This window comes from Cyprinus carpio, chromosome A14 (genome assembly GCF_018340385.1).
Source record: "Cyprinus carpio isolate SPL01 chromosome A14, ASM1834038v1, whole genome shotgun sequence".
Taxonomy (NCBI): Eukaryota; Metazoa; Chordata; class Actinopteri; order Cypriniformes; family Cyprinidae; genus Cyprinus; species Cyprinus carpio.
In genome coordinates this window covers 18,311,077-18,331,593 of record NC_056585.1, presented here as the reverse complement: position 1 = coordinate 18,331,593, position 20,517 = coordinate 18,311,077, and the positions used below count along the sequence as shown (strand labels likewise).

General features: G+C 36.4%; 2 protein-coding genes across 10 annotated transcripts; one reads left to right on the top strand and one right to left on the bottom strand.

Annotated features, from left to right (window-relative positions):
• Positions 1–263: 263 nt before the first annotated feature.
• On the bottom strand, positions 264–5,005 carry LOC109101500 (ADP-ribosylation factor-like protein 13B). 6 transcript variants are annotated; one of them, XM_042770119.1, is made up of 10 exons: positions 4,739–5,005; positions 3,639–3,752; positions 3,413–3,492; positions 3,072–3,321; positions 2,719–2,824; positions 2,342–2,547; positions 1,688–1,736; positions 1,282–1,558; positions 1,095–1,211; positions 264–863 (listed from the first exon to the last, which is right to left on the bottom strand). In XM_042770119.1, exons 1-10 carry the CDS (start codon positions 4,756–4,758, stop codon positions 799–801), a joined length of 1,284 nt encoding a protein of 427 aa, XP_042626053.1. In that variant the 5' UTR covers positions 4,759–5,005; the 3' UTR covers positions 264–798. The 6 variants fall into 6 exon arrangements, with proteins under 6 accessions (XP_042626053.1, XP_042626050.1, XP_042626051.1 ...); XM_042770116.1 differs by having other exon boundaries at positions 266–863; positions 1,297–1,558; positions 1,640–1,736; positions 4,739–5,003; XM_042770117.1 differs by having other exon boundaries at positions 266–863; positions 1,640–1,736; positions 4,730–4,793.
• Positions 5,006–10,200: 5,195 nt separating this feature from the next.
• Positions 10,201–20,366, top strand: LOC109101501 (membrane transport protein XK-like). 4 transcript variants are annotated; one of them, XM_042770112.1, is made up of 4 exons: positions 10,202–10,363; positions 10,457–10,933; positions 17,685–17,980; positions 18,789–20,366. In XM_042770112.1, the coding sequence occupies exons 2-4, from the start codon at positions 10,581–10,583 to the stop codon at positions 19,589–19,591; spliced, it is 1,452 nt and encodes a 483-aa protein (XP_042626046.1). In that variant the 5' UTR covers positions 10,202–10,363; positions 10,457–10,580; the 3' UTR covers positions 19,592–20,366. The 4 variants fall into 4 exon arrangements, with proteins under 4 accessions (XP_042626044.1, XP_042626046.1, XP_042626047.1 ...); XM_042770113.1 differs by having other exon boundaries at positions 10,433–10,933; XM_042770110.1 differs by having other exon boundaries at positions 10,201–10,933.
• Positions 20,367–20,517: the final 151 nt, after the last annotated feature.

The window sequence follows — 20,517 nt, the reverse complement described above, 5'->3', positions numbered from 1 at the left end:
TTAGCCTTCAGGTAGCAAGAGGTCAGCTTGACCGACTAACTTAAAGTGCTAACTGGTTAAGAAAAGCTCTTATTCAAAACTAATAGGTTAATAATATATTACCAGTGTTCTGATCAGGATTTATTTGTTCATTTATCTGGTGGAAAAACATCAGGGACAATCATTTTTAACAAGCAGTATCCCATAATGCAATTTTTTCTCTATATAAAACCATCACACACATATAAAAAGTACAAATTGTCTAAAAAGAAATGGATTTATAAATGCTTTTTAAAAAGATACAAATGAAATTTCACACACACACACACACACACACACACACACACAAAAAAAAGATTAGGAATAATCTTTTTCAAGTACACATCTCAGATTAAAAAATAAATACAGTGAATGCAATATGATAAACCATCCTGTTTATCTATCAGACTGATTCATCATATACTGTCTTAGGTTATGTGAGTAAGTTATAATACAAAAGTCTCATTTTGATAAGAAAGCTAGTTGGTTTTCAGGACAGACCTTCTTGAATGGATGCCCCATTTTTAGTATAAATTCTTTCTCAATCTCTTAATACAATACAAAGTATACATATTTTTATGAACATTGCCTCGAGTCTTTGTAAAAGTATTGATGATGACGTTCTAGCCATTACAAAACAGGAACTTCTATTTGCAGACACTGGTAGCAGACTTCTGTTCGGGTAAAAGACATCAATAAGTGGGTCAGCATGTTCATAGGTCATCCATTTCTTCAAAGATCTTCATTCTGTGTGATTACATCCAAGATCCTTTTTCCGTACTATCCCGAAACCACACCCTGTTCCTGTCGGGCTTTGAGAGCCAAAATTGCTTTTCGGTAAAGGTCTATAAGGAAACAAACAAATGAAATGCTTTAAATTAGTCTTCTACTTTTCTACAAATCAGGACTGTCTGCGTTGAGCAAATGCTTTGGTTTGTTTTATTGTTTTAATATCAGTGTAGAACAATTACTGCCAATAAGTACAGAGTTTTAAAATCCCTCCCACAAGGCCTAAATTTACCCCAAGAGCAGCCATGATCAAAACGAACAGTGTTTTAGAGGTCACCGATGCTCACCGAAAGTAGCTGAAAGATCAACTGGCTGTGCATAAACTGCTGGAACTTCCTCTGTGTTTATCTTGTTCTTTCGTTTTACTTTAACCGTCTTCTTTTTTCTCTTTATTTCCTCTTTTCCTGCAAATAAATAGGTTAAAAGCATGAAATTAAATAGAATATGGTATTTCATAGTTTTAACAACACTTACTGTAAGTTTCAATACCGCTAGAGGGTTTGGAGACCTCGCTGTTGGGGGACTCTGGTAGACCAGAGTTCTCCTCTTTTATTTTGGCTTTGCGTTTCATTTTCCTTCGTTTGGGAGGCAGTAATGCACTGCTGGCTTTATCTTTCTGGCTGATGTGGTCCTGTTCTGCTTCATTTCCTTCTGTCTTCTCAACCTCTTGTTCATTTACTCCTCTGCTTGGACTCTCCTTCTTAACTTTAACCTTCTTCTTCTTGCTTATTTTCTTTTTTAAAGAGTTCTCCTACAAATGCCAAGGGCAAATCAATAAGTGAAATCAATTAAACAACAGTACAAAGAAAATTCCATGATATAGATATTTAACCTTATTTAGAATATTTTTGATTGGATGAAGAGTCCCATTTTTCCTCAAAATTTCATTGTGCTGTTCTTGGAGGATATCTGTTTTACTTGTACGTGTTCTGCAAGACAAGATGAGTTGCATACATGTTATTATCTTAAATGTACACAAATGAGATAAGATGTATGCAAATGTTCAAAAGTTTGGGTCAGTTAGAATTTTTTCTCATTTAGAAAGAATGCATATTTAAATGTTAATAAGAAAAAGTGATAGTACAGACTTTTGTGTTGTTACAAAAAAAATTATATTTTAAACAGATGTTCTTATTTTGAGATTTCTATTTATCAAGGAATCCTGAAAAAAAAATTATAATAGTTTATATAAAGTGTAAAAACTATTTTCAACATGTTTGGTGTTTCTTGAACACCAAATCAGCATATCAAAATTATTTCTGTAGGATTATGTGGCACTAAAAACTGTAGTAAAATAATGACTGCTAAAAATTCAGCTTTGCCATCACAATAATTCCATTTTAAATGTATTAAAATACAAACAGTTATTTTAAAGTGCAATAATATTTTATAATATTACTGTATTTTTGATCAAATAAATGTAGCCTTGGTGGACATAAGAGACTTCTTTAACAAACATTTAAAAATCTTAACAATCCCAAACTTTTGAATGGTAGTGTAAATAAATATTATCTTATACAGATGCAGCTCTTACTTTTCCTCTTTAGACCTGTTCCGGCTCTTCTCTGTTTTTCCTCTCCTTTCTTTTTCTTCTGGCCCTAATGGTCGCTTCCCATCTCTCATCACACGGGCACAGAGGTCAGGGTAGTCCAGGCACACAGCTCGCAGTAGCCATCTGAGACCTCGCAGGGTCTTTCTGTCTGACCAGCGACGCAGGTCCATTGAGGCAGAACATGGCTCCTGTGGATTAAGAACAAACCGATCAAAATGCACTGAAATAAAACTACTGGTAACCAGTCAGAATGTTGCCATAAACTTTAACATGACATATCGTCAGTTACCTTTCTTCTTCCTGGAGGTTAATCATATGTTTTGAATATGTCACAATGTTTATTGTTTCACAGTACTCACAATGTGGCAAAGGGAACGGCTCTGGTTGACCAGCCTCTCTAGGGAGAGAATTTCAATGAGTTCATTTCCCAGAAGAGCATTCATTTTGTCCTGTTTATTTGCCAGCCTGTTATGAGATATAGAGGTGGCCAAAATAAGCTGGATTGCAGGCAAAATTCCAAAAGTCACCTATTAGACACACTGAAGATGGTTTATTACTGCTATTTGTACCTTGAGAATACTGATTTTAAAAACTACTTTGGAGCATTGTTAAAGAAAAGTATTTTATTATATGATTTAAAATAATCAACTGATATTTTTCATCAGAAAGATGATTTATTAATTCTATTAGCGATTGTAAACGGGTATCTTACACAAGAAGAGGTTTTCCTGCTGCTCTTGGATGCTTCAGTAAGTCCACCAGAGCTTCTCTGACCTCTTTTATTCGTTGTCTGTCACTGGAATCCACCACAAAGATGATGCCGTGAGCTTCACCGTAATGATCTCTCCAGGACCCCCGAACCTCAGGAGCCCCTCCCATATCCAGTATGTTAACCAAGTAGTTCTCCACCCTTAATTCAGTGCGGACACATCCATGAGTGGGACCTACATCTCCAGGGGGCACTGAATAAATTTACATAACATTAAAACTCAACAAATTGAAGTCAATTTTGCAAATCTCTCTCTTATATTTTTTACCATTTATAAAATGTACCTAAATTACCTCTCAACATCCCTCTGACGCAAGATGTTTTTCCAGCTTTGTCCAAGCCAACTACTAGAACCGTGATCTTCCTAGAAATTTTTAAAACAAGGTAACTTCAGTGGAAATGATCATTTAATATGTGGCATTTGTTGATAATAGGCTGACTCTTTCTGATCAGCAACAAAAACAACAAAATCATATAGAATTGTATAGGATTTGCTTGGCTGACAGGTACCTCAGCGGTTGCTGGAGTTTGGAGACCCAGCTACAGCAATTGCTCATGAGGTTGAACATGTTGATCTGAGAATGAGAGCACCAGGGAGAGAACCATCGTCTCCTTAACTCGTACCTGAGAGCAGATAACAGGGATGCTCGATCATTTGTACTCATGGCTTTAGAATACATGTAAACCTCAGTATTAGGGATTCATTAGTTACTTGAATTTCTGACACCCACACCCAACCCGTAAAACCTTTAATGCTTGAAAATGAAATACTAAACAATATGGTAAAGTGTAGTATCTTTTTTTTATTTTTTATTTAAGGTTATATACACACTTCATTTTACAACAAAGCCAAATAACAAAACCTCTAGACTTCTTTTCATACTTAAGAATCAGCATAAGCAAACATTTTTCAGCATTTAGCCTTTATATTCTTGGCTTTAAGAGATCAAAACACTGCAAAAGAGCTGATTAGGCTTTGTTTTTAAGCCAACTAGCAGAATAAACTCTTTCATGGCAAAATAACCTGGTCATATTCAGATAGCAGCTGCCTGTCCAGTGCAGACTCACAGCAGTCTAATTACATTTACAGGTGCCTGAGATGTAGGAAGATTTGCGATCTCAGTGCTTGGTCCATCAGTGTACATCTGTTCAGTCCCATAAGCCTTTAAAAAGTAGTCTGAGTCAATTACGCTGTTCTCCTTCTGAACACTTGATCCCTTTATCCTAGCTGTAGCACACCGACCAATTATTCTCTATACTTGGAAATGTAAAATAAGTGTAAACATTTTTTCTACATAATAAAACTTTCCGATTGATACCTTACATGTAATTAAGGGTGCTACAACTGTCAGTTCTAAACTGCATATTTGACTACAGATACAGGACATCAACATTTTAGTGTGGATTATACTACAGACCGAGTTTGTTTGTGTACGAGAATGTTGGAGACCACTATAATATTCAGTGTAGTATACTGCACGATCACATGTGATCATAAACATGTGTTATTGTGTATGCAGAGACATAATACAGCACATCATATCACATATATAGGGTTCATGTAGTCAGTGAAAAAAAACAACAACAAAACAAACTCATACATTACTCACAGTAGTATGTCAGACTCCATGCGTTTTTGTTCGTCTCTCCAGAGACATTTTGCACGTCTGCTAAAAACTAATCAGGCTTATTCCTCTAATCCTGTCACCTCATGTGGGAGGAGCTTAGAAGGAACACCATCACATGCTTACAACCAATCATATGGGAGACAGGTGACAGCTGCCTTTCTGAATGGTTTTATCTAGGCTAAATGTAGACATCTGCCAGGTTATTATAGGCCAAATATACGTAAACATCCTAACAAATACTTTGATTTTAGTTATAGGAGTTACATGAAAAGTCCATAGACAACTGCTTTGAGGTAAATGAGAAATATTTTAGAGTCTACAACTCTGTGTAGAGCATCATAGCATGATGACATCCTATTTACACAACACTGACAGATAAGGCTCACTTGTACGTGCTTCTAAAATCTCCATCTTCAGAATACTATTGCTGTTGCTTAACCACAGAGTAAAAATCAACAATAAACCAAAATGGACAATTCTTATTTTTTATGGAATACTGCAGTTTTGTAAATTATTTATCCATGCACATCACAATTTTTTTCATACATGTGCCCTCATAATCTTTAATCAAAAGCATTAACTTCACTTTCCCCTTGAAACAACATCTTTTCTCTGATGACGTATGCATCAGCGGCATAAGAGCTGGCCAATAATCCATCATATTCACCAACCTGTCACTCATATGAGGTCACAGCAATGAGCACACAACAACGATCCAATTAAATCCTGATGGACAAAATCAAGTCCCACCCTACATTTTAGGTTTTTATTTAATTTAAATTTAAATTTTTTTGAGAAGCTGTTTCACTCAGATATACATCACAATAGGGATAAAAGACATTCCCAGCATTCATTTCATGCTGACATTATTGCAGGAAACTAGAAAGGCTTGTTCCTGATGGACATAATCTAGTCCACCCTACATTTTTTGTTTTGTTTGAGAGGCTGTTTCACTCAGATATACATCACAATAGGGAAAAAAGACATTCCCAACATTCATTTAATGCTGACATTATTACAGAAAACTGGAAAGGCTTGTTCAGTGATATAATTATAATGATATCTTTAAGTGTGGATAAAATAAATATAAATAAGTATGTGCATAGTTATCATTCTTGGTGTGAACGACTTTTAGCCTGAATTTTTCATATGAAATTTTAAATGCCCACCCCATTGTCATTTTTAGTCAATGAATTTGGAGCCATTTTTTTGGAGCCATTGTATATAGTCAGTTATACATTTTACATTTAACAGCATCGCAGTATACCACAGTCAGTATCAGGTGAAATTTCAGTGACCAATTACAATGTCTTTCCTGTGCCCTTAATTCATGTCAAGAAGATTGCAATTATGATAACAACATATAGTTTCGGGCTCAACCCACATCAAAGTTTGCATCTATCTCTGTCACTGTCACAAGATTCCAAGTAAAAAAAAAAGGTTGTTCCGAGCACAATATTCAAACTGCCCTGAAGCTTAACCTTTATCTAAATCAACTAAATTTGAATAAACAAATATGTGACACAGGCGTTAAGGAAAGATTATCTGCTCTAATCACTTCCTGTTTAATCAGCTGCTTTTCATTTTCCAAGAATTTTAGAATTACAGTTGAGAACACAGGTGTATGGTATAATTTTGACCACCAGGGGTCCAATTCAAGACATTTATTTTTCTGTTTAGTCATTTCAGGATGCACTTAAAACATGTTTGGTGGTGAAACAGTTTTCACTCAGAAATTGCTAGTATGTTTCACAAATAATTGGAAAGAAACCGCAAGGAACACATGCATTTTGTAAGTATAAGACTGAAATGATATTTTCTCATACTCCAATAATATATTTTATATATAACTACAATTCCTTTTATCAGTGTATTGTTAAAAAACACTTTAGGCATGCATCCATATTCATCAATTCGAGTGATTCTCTGAAAGATCAAAGTAATGAAAGTTTCTAAAACCGGATGTGAGGCAACTGTCAAAACAAAACAAAAGCAGCATCCTCTTTACTCCTCTCTAGTCTGATCTAATTACTAGTAGTTACAAGTAATAACTGGCAGGCAGTTACTTCATCTGCTGACTAAACTCATGTGGAGCCTTGAGTGCAGATACAACCCCTTGTTAGCTGACCATGACACAAATGGAAACAGCTCAGTGACCATATTGCCTGTCCTTACAGCGGCTCAATTAATACACTCGATTACATGAATCACAAGCTGGACAACTGCGCATACCACATTATCTAAGATCCAAGAATTCCACAAGCTCATGTGTTTTACTAATCACTGCATTATCCTATGATTGACTGGGCATTTGTGAGCTTGACAGTGGAGTCAGAGTAGGCCAGAAATTGAATTGCTGGTAAAAGTTTGCCCTCTTATTCAACTGCAGTGAACAGAAGATAAAGAACACAGCCTAACAAAAACATAAAACAAGTCAATAGAACAGAAAAAGAATAGATAATGCTTGTGTAAGAAGGTCATTATTTATCATAAATAAAAATAAAATAAGTAGAAAGAATAGAGAAAGAATAGAGAATGCTTGTGTTAAAGGCTCTTTTTGTCTTTTTAAATAAAACAAGAAGCCTAGTAAGAATAGAAACAGAAAAAGAGAGTGCAAATGTTAGAGGGTCAAATTTCTTTAATAATAAAAAAGAAAATAAGCAGCAAAAATTAGAATTAGCATTATAATAGAGAGTGCTAAAGTTAGAAGGTCAAATGAAGATGAAAGACGTGTTTCTTGAAAATGATTAAGGACAGTTGGGCCCTAATATAAAAGTCCATGGAAGTTTTATCATAGGTAGAATACAAAATGTTTCAATACAAGCATTTCAGTCAAATGTAAATATTTCAAACCTTTAACCCACTTGGGAAAATCATTCCATGGCAACAGTTAAAAATATCCCAATTCTGTGGACTTGGCAACCCTGCATCCAAGAAGAGCTGCTGCCTGCCGGTCAGATTTGACTGACCTCAGGTCAAGAATAAGGAGAGATGACTAACAACACCATGCTGGAGTATTTGCTGCTCAATAGATCCTGAACTCATTGACAAATATCTTATGTTGCAAGATGTGCTCCTTTTACACAGAGTTCGTGTGATCGCGAAATCAAAAGTGAAAGTGAACAGCACGAAAGCTCATTCAAAGAGATTTAAAGGTGACCTAACACACACAATTTCACCCAATCTAATGTTAATCTTGAGTATCTATAAAGTAGTATTGCATCTTTCATATCTCCAAAAAGTCTTTAGTTTTATCATATTTATAAAAGAAAGATACAGCTTTCCGATTCTCTCCGAAAACAGCCGAGCTCCTGGAGGCGTGCTGTGGGTGGAGCTAAAAAGTGACGAGCACTTGAGCACTGATTACCAACAAAACATAGACATTTGATGCAGTTTCACGAATCATGACCGGGATCTTTTATAGCTGGGACCGCTCCATCTTTCAGAATCAAACGTTAAAGTGGGCCTTGTTTATAAAACGCTTATCAACAAACACACTTGCGAAACTTTGTTGCCCTGAAAAAACAAACTGCATCCACTGTTTACGTAACACTGGGTTCTCCGGGAAACTGAAGAAAGTTATCTTTCACTTACAAACAAAAACACAGTTCTTTGAAGACATTCTTCCTGAGCGAGTCCCATGCAGCGCTGATAAATGAAGCGTGTTGATGGGTGTGCTCTTGCTCTTTGGAGTGTAACAAGCTCTTGGTGCATAAAGAAGATATGTAAAGTTGCAAAGACTAATGTCTCAAATCCAAAGAGATATTCTTTATGAAAGTTAAGATTCAACCACATCCTCCTAAAACGGCTCGTTCTAACACGCCCCCATGTCTACATCACGACGTGGGAAGAGTTGCATAACACCGGCCAAATGTTCACGCAAAGTTATTCTGACTGTTGCCACTGCCTCCATGTTATGGAGACACTGTGTGTTTCGTTGTGAAAACGAAACTACTTTGTTTGGCCTTCCAAAAGAGGACACAACTAGAAATCAGTTGTATTTACAACACTGTTCCAGAACAGTTCAACCCAAATATTCAGATGTGTGCAGCGTATTTTATTGAGGATGAGGACTGTTTCCTGAACCAGTAGCCTACAATGCGTCTGTGGCACAAAGGCTGTTTCTATAAAGTGCGGCAATTCCAACTTTGCAAGGACAGTCTGGCACTTCTGACTCAAAGCCTGTAAGTATGTTTACATATTTAAAGAATTTGCCAATGATGATTCAAACACGCGTTTTGAGCAGTGTAGAGTAAGCTTGTTGTTTCTCCGATCACAAATGCAGACATGGTTTTATGTTTACGTGGCGCGATACGCAACGCAACGTGTAAAAAGACAGTATAAGTCATTATAATCAGTAATTATGTCCCCACTAGATGCAGCAAATGCCTCGTTTGTAATGGGTTTTATTGGTTTTGTCTTGACGTGCTCGCAGACAGCATCACAGTATAAGTGTATATAATATATATAAGTGGCATAACATTGGCATAACATTTCCATCACACGCTTGAGGAATTTGGCCAATCACAACTCACTGGATAGCTGGCCAATCAGCACACACCTCGATTTTCAGAACGATGAGTTTTGTAAAAATCGACACCTTTCAGAATGGTGGGGCATAGAGGAGCAACAATAATGTACATTATTTGGAAAATACTTTTTTTTTTCTTAAACCACATAAACACATTGCATTACACCAAATACACAAAATAATGTTCTTTTAGCAATGTCATATGACCCCTTTAATGAAATTTTTCAGAAAAGATAAATATATTTTAAGCGTTGCGCAAACTTAAGCCTTAACTACACTTGTTCATCATTTCATAACAGTTTGTAATGGTTTTATTAGTTCGCATTGAACATTTTTGTTCACACAAACGTTTGTGCAGCTGTCACTGACTGAATGATTGCATTCTTTGTGTAATATTTGGATTAAGTACAGCAAACCTCAGCTAGATGTATACACTGTTTTCAGTTTGATGTGTTCTTCCTTTATAGTTTACAAATGAAGATTCTAGTTAACAAATTGTAATCCCTGGACCACAAAACCAGTCTTAATTTCAAAATTGAGATGTAAAGCTGAATAAATACGCTTTCCATTTATGTATGGTTTGTTAGGATAGGACAATATTTGGTCGAGATATAACTATTTGAATATCTGGAATCTGAGGGTGCAAACAAAATTCAAAATATTGAGAAAATAATACATTTCTAAACTTGTTTCTGCCATTTGATTCATGACATTACCAATCGAACATTTGGGATGGCTATATTTTTTTTTTAAAGAAATTTATACTTTTCTTTGACAAGGATGCATTAAAATAATAATAATAATAATAAAATGACAATAAAGACATTTATAATGTTAGTAAATCACTTTTTCTTTAGGATTACACCATTGTTCACAATCAACTTGGTTAAAAACAATCGGTGTGCACTAGGACCCGGGGATTCCAGCAGCCAGAGACAGTGCAGGCTTTCAGTCACTGCATGTCAGGACACACCTGGCATTACGATCTGAGACAGCTCCTTGAAAGTCTCTCTGCGAAATGGAAATGATCGGACATTTAATGAATCCAAGTTGGCGGCATCGTAATGTCTAGATGGGTACGTAGCATATTTTAAAACAACAGAAGATCACTTCATACTATATACTTCGGTTACTTTCCTTCACAGAACTGCATATGTGGCAATTTGCAGAGCCGAGTTCACATATGGACCACGCAGACGGTTCATTTGAGATCCGCATAACCGACGAAGTTTCCTGAACGATGGCATGAATGCTGCCCGCATCGAGCCATATAAAGCGCACGAGAAGTAGAAGATGGAAAACAACAAGCCGAAAGAGCATGACATCACGGAGGTGGTGGTGCAGCAGTCCGCCGCGAGCCCGAGTGAGAACGGCTTCGTGAAGGTGATCAGCCACAGTAAGGTCCATCCACCTTTCAGCGTGCTGTGGGCGACCGTCCTGTACTGCGCGGAGTTCATATGTGCCTCGGTGCTCAGCAGCACGTACCATAAGTCTGAGGACGTTGTGTGGATGGGACTGACTATTACATTCATCCTGGTTCCGTCGGTTCTGACCCAGCTCACACTGACGTTCGTACACCGAGACTTGGGGAGAGACCGACCCCTTGTGCTCTTCGTGCATCTGCTTCAGATGGGGCCTATTATAAGGTATGAGCGTGAGTTAGAAGACACTTGATGATCACATGACCACAATATTGACAAACACATACGGGCCAACATACTTCAGCATGTTAATACACAGGTGTGAATGTTAATCATGGTAGGTAATTTTCACTTTGGGATACCAAAAAAAAAAAAAAAATCTGTAGAGCAATTATTGCCCAAGAATAAAAGATAGTTCACTCAACACGCAGGGCTCGCAAAATCGCTAGCCCGACGTCCTGGGACTATTGGGTTTTCCAATCGGGCTAACATTACCAAAATGTATCACCGCCCTGCCCTACGGGCTATCCTGAATAGTGATCTAAAGTTTCTAACTTGATTCGCGTTGTATACTACATATCTCCTGTGCATCATTATATTGGATCCGTGCATTTGTTCTTAAAGGGGTCATATGATGCAATTTCAATTTTTCTCTTTGGAAAAATTTCTCTTTGGAGTGTTACAAGCTCTTGGTCTCAAATCCAAAGTGATATTCTTTATAAAAGTTAAGAGTCAACCACGCCTACCTAAAACGGCTCGTTCTAACACGCCCCCACATGTCTACATCATGATGTGGGAAGATTTGCATAACGCCGCCCAAATGTTCACGCAAAGAAAGAAGACATAACTTTTATTCTCGCTGTTGCTGCCGGCTCCATGTTGTGGAGACACTGTGTGTTTCGTTGTGAAAGCACAACTACTTAGTTTGGTCTTCCAAAAGAAGAACGTATATGTTCCATTCAAAGTGCATTGAAGTGTGCGAGACGTGAATTTAAATTGTATTTATTTACAGAGGTAAATGATGTCACACTTGTCTGTGTGTGAAGACGTTGAGCAGCGCAAATCCGTGAATGAATGTTCCGAAGTGAAGTAAACTTCAACAGATATCCTCTGCTCAGGGAGCAACGAACAATGAACACTGACCATGTAAAACGTAAAAAAAAACAAATTCAATGAACTAACCTCAAACAAAACAATCATAAAACATGATTATCAATACCACTGGTATTGTCATTATAATCCGTTATGTCCTGTTGGAAACTTAGAAGTGAAGACCAGGAGACTCTTGGGTATCTTAAGCAGGAATCTTTATTGAGAATGTGCTGCGTGGTGCTCCAGTCATCAAAAGTCTAACTAAGGCAGTGATACATTATAGTTTACATACATTTAAGGGACAGTGCTTAGAAATGGAGACAAAGCACCTGGGTGACGACTTTAAACAAAGCATGCAAATGAAGTATTCAGGTATAGCAACCTGCCCCATTTCCAAACCAGTCAGCATAACTACTCAAAGACTGGGGCAGAGGCACCAAGAGCCATTACAAACAAAAGGTGGTAGTCTCAGTAATCTGGTTCATTTGACTAACAATAAGAGAACAGGAACTGACAGGAATCTCTTGCTACAAACTTTGCTTAAGAGAATCATTTGTCTGGTGTCATCATATTTACCTTAAATGCTCATTACAATATACACTCATCTAAAGGATTATTAGGAACACCTGTTCAATTTCTCATTAATGCAATTATCTAATCAACCAATCACATGGCAGTTGCTTCAATGCATTTAGGGGTGTGGTCCTGGTCAAGACAATCTCCTGAACTCCAAACGGAATGTCAGAATGGGAAAGAAAGGTGATTTAAGCAATTTTGAGCGTGGCATGGTTGTTGGTGCCAGGACACATGTTAGCACGTTTTGGGTTGGCATAGTGGTTAACCAGAAAAAAAAAAATTGCACATCATGCCAAAAAGGTTGCTGACCCCTGCAATAGAAACTGACATTAAATAGCAGTATAAGCTTTCAACTATAGTTACACTTTAAATGGTTATGAAATACAAGATAATTAATGAAATTGCAAAAATTTAAATGGCAGTGTATAAACATATGAAACCATTATTTGATATGTTTGATATGTGGCCTTTCGATTAAGTTTTACCAATTTTTTTTTTTATATTCCGTATGTATACACAGTAGGAAAAGTATTTTGGACCTCATATGTATATAGTATCTATATACACGTTTCTTCTAATTTGATTGAAAAGTGACAGTTAAAACATTTATATTTTGAACTTTCTATTCATCAAAGAATCCTGAAAAAAATGTATCACAGTTTCTAGAAACATATTAAGCAGCACAACTGTTGTCAACACTGATGATAATAATAAATGATTATTGCGCTAAATGAATAACATATATAAACTGTGCCTATGTACATATTTCTTTACAAAATTTTATTTTTTGTATTTTAAATTAAAATTATTATTATTATTATTATTTTACGAATGAGGTGGATCAAACAGTGAAAGAAAAGCAGCCAAAAGGACAACTAGAGCTGCTTCAGTATTGTTTACAACCAACAACAGGATTCTGTTTAAGTATGTTGTCTAATTACTTATTAATTTCCAGCCATTTATATCATTTCATAATTTGATGACTTTACTTTTATCCTAAAATGTGGGAAAATCACAATACTTAAGAAATTATCAAGAATGAGTTGATTTATTCAAATTTTTAACTGCTGAATGGCAGTTTCAAGTGTTCAGTTTTTAAGTACTGTGGATCTTTCCCCAGAAGTTTCCACTTCCCAAATACCAGACAAGTTTAGTAATAGGTCAAGTAAAAGCACAGAACAAAACTACAACTCCTGGCCCTTTACTTAGAAATTCTCTTACAGTTTATTATGAAATTACACAAGTCAGTGCTATTAAGAATTCTCAGAATTGAAACCACTACCAAAAAATATTTTAAATGCAGTACTCCCCTTGCTTCTGGCATACATGTTTCAAATTTCAAAATTTGTTCAGTCTTGTTGAGCAAACCTTGACATGTTTTCCTTGTTATTAAGGTGGAGTTTAGGAGGTGTTTCGAGAGTAAAACCAAAAGTTCGCTGTGCGTTTGAACCTTATTGTTTGGAATTGAAAACTAAGGGTGTGTGTCGCCACACATAAACACAACTACCATCATTTTTTTGTCTACCGTCAGTTATTGTACTCTGTTTAAACAATACTGCTATCTAGGAATATGTGTCAGGTAACAAAAAGACAGATAATATCTAGGTCGTGGTCATAAAGTATTCAAATATCTCCAGAGGCTGTTGAATGTACAGCAGAAATCAATGTCAAGTCTTACAACTGGTGTAAACAACAGATTTATACTCTCAGCAGTGCACTATGTTTGCATTTTATGTAATTAAAAATAATATTTACAATAGTCTTATGCCAAATTGCTAAGCTGTTTATATTAAAAATGTAGTTGAGCCTTGAGACTCTCCCATAGACTACCAAGTAAATAACAGTGTCAAGGTCCATGAAAGGTATGAAAGTCGTCGTCAGAACACTCCATCTGCCATCAGACATGCAATCTGGGTTATATGAAGCGACGGGAACACTTTTTGTAAGCAAAGAATTATAATCTCCTCTGTCTCTCCATATCACCGTATGCTCTTCTGTGTCATCCGCACCACAAGGATGCGTAGTTTATACGTGTATTTAGCTTTGATTTGAAATAAAACAGCGCATCCTTGTGGCACGGATGAAACAGAAGAGCATACACAGCATACGGTGATATGGAAAGACACAGAGGAGACCATTGACAAAGGAATTATTGGTAAATCGTTATTTTTGTTTTCTTCACTTACAAAAAGTGTTCCCGTCGCTTCATATAACCCAGATTGCACGTCTGATGGCAGATGGAGTATTCTGACTACAACTTTAATACCTTTTATGGACCTTGACACTGTTATTTACTTGGCAGTCTATGGGACAGTCACAGGCCTCCAGGTTTTCATCCAAAATATCTTTAATTGTGTTCCGAAGATGAACGGAGCTTTTACGGGTTTGGAATGACATGGGGGTAAGTGATTAATGACAAAATTTTCATTTTGGGGTGGATCTGCAAACTTCATATCAAATTAAAATTCAAAGACAAATTCAAAGTTTTTGTTTTAAGTTTATTTCTATAAAATACTGATATATGATTGACTGTACATTATAGACAACATGGCACATCTGTTTTGCTGCGTATCGTCAAGTCTGAACAAAAAAAACAAAACAAAACAAAAAGCGACTTAGAGGAATGCAGAGTGTCAGTAAGCAGTCAGTTGGCTGCAAGAAAAGAGGGTCAGGTCACCTATAAATATCTGGCACGGTGTCATAAAATCATTCTCTTGAAGAGGAAAGGTCTTATCTTTCTAAACTCAGATCTTCCTGTTTATACAGCAATCATCTCATTGTATTTCTTGAGAGAAGAGCTAATGAAGAATGATTAATTTTGAAGTGACTGTGGATTTATGTGACTGTTTTTTCCTGTTGATACATACAGTTCTACATGGGTTTTGGCACATTTGTTGGGGTTTGTGGTTTACCAAATTTGGGCTGCAAACACAAAAAATCTATGTTGAATCCTGATAAAGTAATCCCACTGTATCCTTTAGATAAAAAAAGCTTTCACTTTATTAGATTACAAGTGACCCACACTTTGTAGATGCCATAATTTTGTGCATCAGATTATGCCAAAGTGTAACAAGCCTTTGAATAGCTTGTTTTTTTTTCTTCTTCTCTATGTGTTTTGAATGGATTTTACAGTAAAAAGCCATTCAAAACACTGGTATGTTTTTTTCTTTGTTTATCATACAAAATGGTATCGTGTTAAACGGACACAGACAATCAAACATATTATATTAGTGTTTGGATTGTAGACATTATTTACATGCTTTTGAATAAACATGGCCACTCATGCAGACTGGTACAGTCTCTTTCGCATGTTGTTCAGCTAAGTGTTAAAATTCTCGCTCAGAGCATCATTCTCGCTTTACAGCTAAAGAGGTGTTCACAGTGACATTTGCTGTGATAAAATGAGCGGAAGTAATTTATGTTCATTTAAAGTTTAAGCTCGGGTTAAGTTTGAGGCAACATGAGTGACAGAGTCATTTGGCGCGGTGACAGTGTGAGCAGAGTGAAACTCACGTGATCTGTTATCTGATGCTTTACTTGCAGCAGTTGAGTAGGAGTGCCTATTGCAAACCAACCACACAGAAATGTAACAAACATACACAATATAATCATGTAATTAGTATGAATTGCCTTTAAATGGAAAGTTAACCCAAAAATCTAAACTCTGGGACCTTTTATTTACCCTCAGGTCCAAACCTGTAAAACTTTTTTTTCTAATGTTAACCCAAGAGATAATATTTTGAAAAATGCTGGTAACCAAACAGTTTTGGTTGCAATTGTCTTGTATTACGGGCGTCCTAAGAGGCTGTGGATTATTTTTTCTTTCTTGTTTTGTCATGATCACGACATAATGAAAGTTGTTCTCTAAGTTACACTACTGCGCCAAAAGGTGGCAGTATAGAACTTAATATAACTGATGGGGTGTATATATCCACTTTACTGTACATGTTTGGCGCCCGAATAAGGACCTTCCTAATTATCGCTATTTGTTTGCTATTAGTATTGTTCATTACTGACATTTAATTAATTCATAAATGTTAAATGCTTGAATCATTATGATAATTTGGTGTATCCTTAAGTTCTTGCTAGATGCATGAGTTTCACCACTGCGTTCTATGTCATAAAATAACTGCTTATTAAAACCAAGTTTGACATCACTGTATTCAGTTTGCACCTATATCTTTAGCTGTGCTTCTTTGAGGTACATGATTTTTAGTTAATAAGCGGGGATGTTCTGTTTATCTACACGGGCTTCGACGACGTAGGCTATTTGTAATATGCCTCTTTTCCTTATTTTTAATCTTTATTGTTAATCATTAAATGTATATTGATAAGAAATGTGATTTATATGTAAAGTGTATAGGATGATTTAATTCAGTGATGTTCTGCAGTGTTGTAATCTTTGTGTTTTCTACATTTCTTTGTGGAAACCACACACACACAGACATATACACATACACATACACATACACATACACATGAACACTCTTTTCAAACAGAAGCTTGTAACACACATGATATCAGTCACAGCATATCATGACTACTAAAAAAAATTCAAATTTCAAAATTTCAGCAGCTATTACTCTAGTTGTCATTTTCTTATCATCATTATCTTATTATTATCATAATTGTGCTGCTTAATGTTTTTGTGCAAACCATTCTACATGTTTTATACAAACTGTTTGAAGAATAAAAAGATGAAAAGAGCAGCATTTATTTGAAATAGAAATCCTTTTTTATATATTAAATGTCTTTACTGTGACTTTTGATCAATTATGCATCTTTGCTGAATAAAAGTATTAATTTCTTAATAAATAAATAAATTAATTTATCTTACTGACTGCAAATTTTAAATGGTAGCGTGTACATAATTTTATAAAATCTTATAGTTCACATCAATGTTGGGCTGAAATTACTTGTTTTCTGTGATTGTAATGTTAAGTGTGAGTTAATTTGATTGCAGTTTAAAGGCTATGCTTTATTCAAATTCAGAGTGAAATGCAAACACCACTGTTGTGAAGTTTTCGCCCAGAATGAGCACTGACACTTCTCATATTTCAGCAAATTGCAAGCTGATAAACTGGTTTGAAATGGTTTGATCTCTAAGATTTTGCTGCCACCGTGTGGAAACTAACTGTATGAATAGTGAAAGCCTGTTTTGTTTGCTCAAATTGGTCAATCATGTTAGAATTAAACGTTTTTTTTTTTTTTTGTTTTTTTTTTATAAATCAGTTGCCATATCCTCAAAATCCATTGTAAACAACAGAATCATTTTTTTAGTATCTGCTTGTTTCCTTTTTCCTTTCAGGTGCATTGAAGCTCTTGTTGTTTACTGTCAGGCGGGGAAAAAGGAGGAACCATATGTTACGATTTCAAGAAAGATCAAGCTAAAGCATGGCAAAGGCTTAGGCCCAGCCTTCGAAAGTGAGATCGGACATTCGGAGCGCAAACTAGCCGTCCACCGCAATGCCTTCAAACGCACAGCTGTCATCCAGGCCTTCCTAGGCTCCACTCCACAGCTCACTCTACAGCTCTATGCCACCATTCAGGAAAAATACGTCCTTCCCACACGGCGTAAGTCTGAATTTTTCACCAGATACCAGTGTATGTAATAACACTTTACACTTTACTTTTCCCAGATTAGATAAAGGTAGCTAATGCATTAACTAACATGAAAAAAATAGTTTAATTAAGAATGAAAATGTACTTATCCTCAGACCGTCCAAGATGTAGATGAGTATGTTTGTTCATACAGATTTTACATCAATTTCTAATCAATGGATCCTCTGGAGTGAATGGGTACCTTCAAAATAAGAGTCTAAAGAGCAGAAAAAAACATCACAGTATTCCCAAGTAATGTTTTATCAGCTATTTGGACTCTCATTCTGACGGCACCCATTCAATGCAGAGGACCCATTAGTGAGCAAATGATGTAATGCAAAATTTCTCTAAATTCAAGTTGAGTAAATTCGCATTATTGGATGAGTGATTCCTTTTAACAAACAATACGCATTAAGTTTGTTACGATATTTATTAATCTTTAGTTAATAAAGTACGACTATTCATTGTTAGCTGAGGTCCATTATATAATATTTCCAGATACAACATTTGATTTTAACAATGTATTGGTAAATGTTGAAATTAACATGATCTAAGATCATGATAGAAATATTGTACTAACTATCGTAATAGCCATAATTACATGCAACTAACCCTAAATGGTAATTCATATTACTTATACAGAAATGTATATTCACACAAGGACACCTAATAATGAAGTTTGACCATATTTGTCCTTGTTAGTTTATGTTACCTAATGTAGTTAACTGATGTTAACAAATTGTAAAGCGTTACCGTAATATTTTTATTTTCTATATTTTTACACTAATGTTCATCCTCTTTGTGTTTACAGTTGCCTTGATGATCATTTCCATGATCTCTATCATATACGGAGCTTTAGTTTGTAGTGTTCTGGCCATACAGATCAAGTATGATGACTACAAAGTGCGAATGAAACCTACTGCCTACCTGTGCATGATCCTCTGGCGAGGGTTAGAGATCGCCACGCGGATCACCACCTTGGTGCTCTTCAGCACAGCCTTAACATTCTGGGTGGTCCTGGTAGGACTGATCAACCTGTTCATCTTCTTTTTCCAGCCATGGGTTGAGTTCTGGGCCAGGAAGGCATCACTGCCTGAGAACATAGAGAAGAACTTCAGTAAACTAGGCACCACCGTGGTGCTCTGCATGGTCACATTTCTCTACGCATGCATCAATATTTCCTGCTGGTCTGCCGTGCAGCTGGACCTGGCTGACCACGACCTGGTGGAGAAACAGCCCCGCTGGAGAAGCTTGGCTATCTACTACACCCTGCGCTTCATGGAGAATGTGACCCTTATCGTTTTGTGGTACTTCTTCAAGTCGGACTTCTATGAATACATTTGCACGCCGTTGCTGGTGGTGCAATTAATCGTGTGCTACAGCCTGGCTGTAATCTTCATGCTGATCTTCCATCAGTTCTGCCATCCGTGCCGCAAACTTTTCTACTACAATGTCGAGGACTGTCTACGTTGTGCTTGCTGCGGGAAGAAAAAGCAAGCACAGCCACCTGAAGACCATGCACATGGTCCTCAAGAACATGCACCTCCTGACCTCACCAACCAGCTGATAGATCGAGAAACCAATATTTTGGGTGATATCATGGAGGCAGCATGAAAAGCATCCTCTGTTCTGTTATTGTTGCGCTGTTTGGGGCCATGTTAGGCGTATTTGCACATATCCTGACTCAGGAGTATTATATTGAGATGATGAACTCTGCTATATCTACTATCCTTAGTGAAGGAACGATTGATTTTCATGTGGTCCTAAAAGGTTCATGAAATTCGTGTTTTATGCCGTTTGGAGCTGTCCTTCAAAGAAGTTGTAGCGCATGATAACCTTATTACGGTGATGTGAGGAGGGTAGCTCATCATTTATTCATTGTAGAGCGCTGAACTATTTCTTTTTGTTGGCCATTGAAGACCAAAAAATGACCTCGGTTGAGTTATGCTGTGATGATTTACAAAGGCAGCTTTCGGTAGTGAGCTGCATAGCCGGTCTGTAGCCAGGTGTGTGGGAATTGTGCCAATATTGGAGCGATGAAAGGCACCTGTTGCACTAACATTTTCCAGGGAACTGTGACTCAACAAGCCAAAGAGCCTTCTGAAATTTTCTTAAGTTTGCTTCAAGAGTCCTGTGCTTTTTTTTTATTATTAAACCTTAAGATTTAGAGTCTTCTTTAATGTTGGCAATTGAACTTGCATTTGCCTTAATATTGTGTGATTGTAATTTTGTGCCTGAAAAGACTAATGTTCTTAATTTCCCACTGTAAAAAGAGGTGTTTGTTTGTTTATTTTGTATGGAAATATTTTTGCCTGTGTGATTCTTGCCTGAATTATGTGCCTCTTTACTACTGAGTTGGAATAAATAAATAAAGACCGTGAATATCTGATTTTTGTACCTGATAATCATGATTCTGAACTAAAGCATGTCTTAACAAAAGTGTTTGGCTATTAATATAAAGATATTAGGGTGAATCACATGAAACCTGTTCAGAACATGTCTAGATCATATTTTAAGTCAAAAGAAAGAAATACTTTACA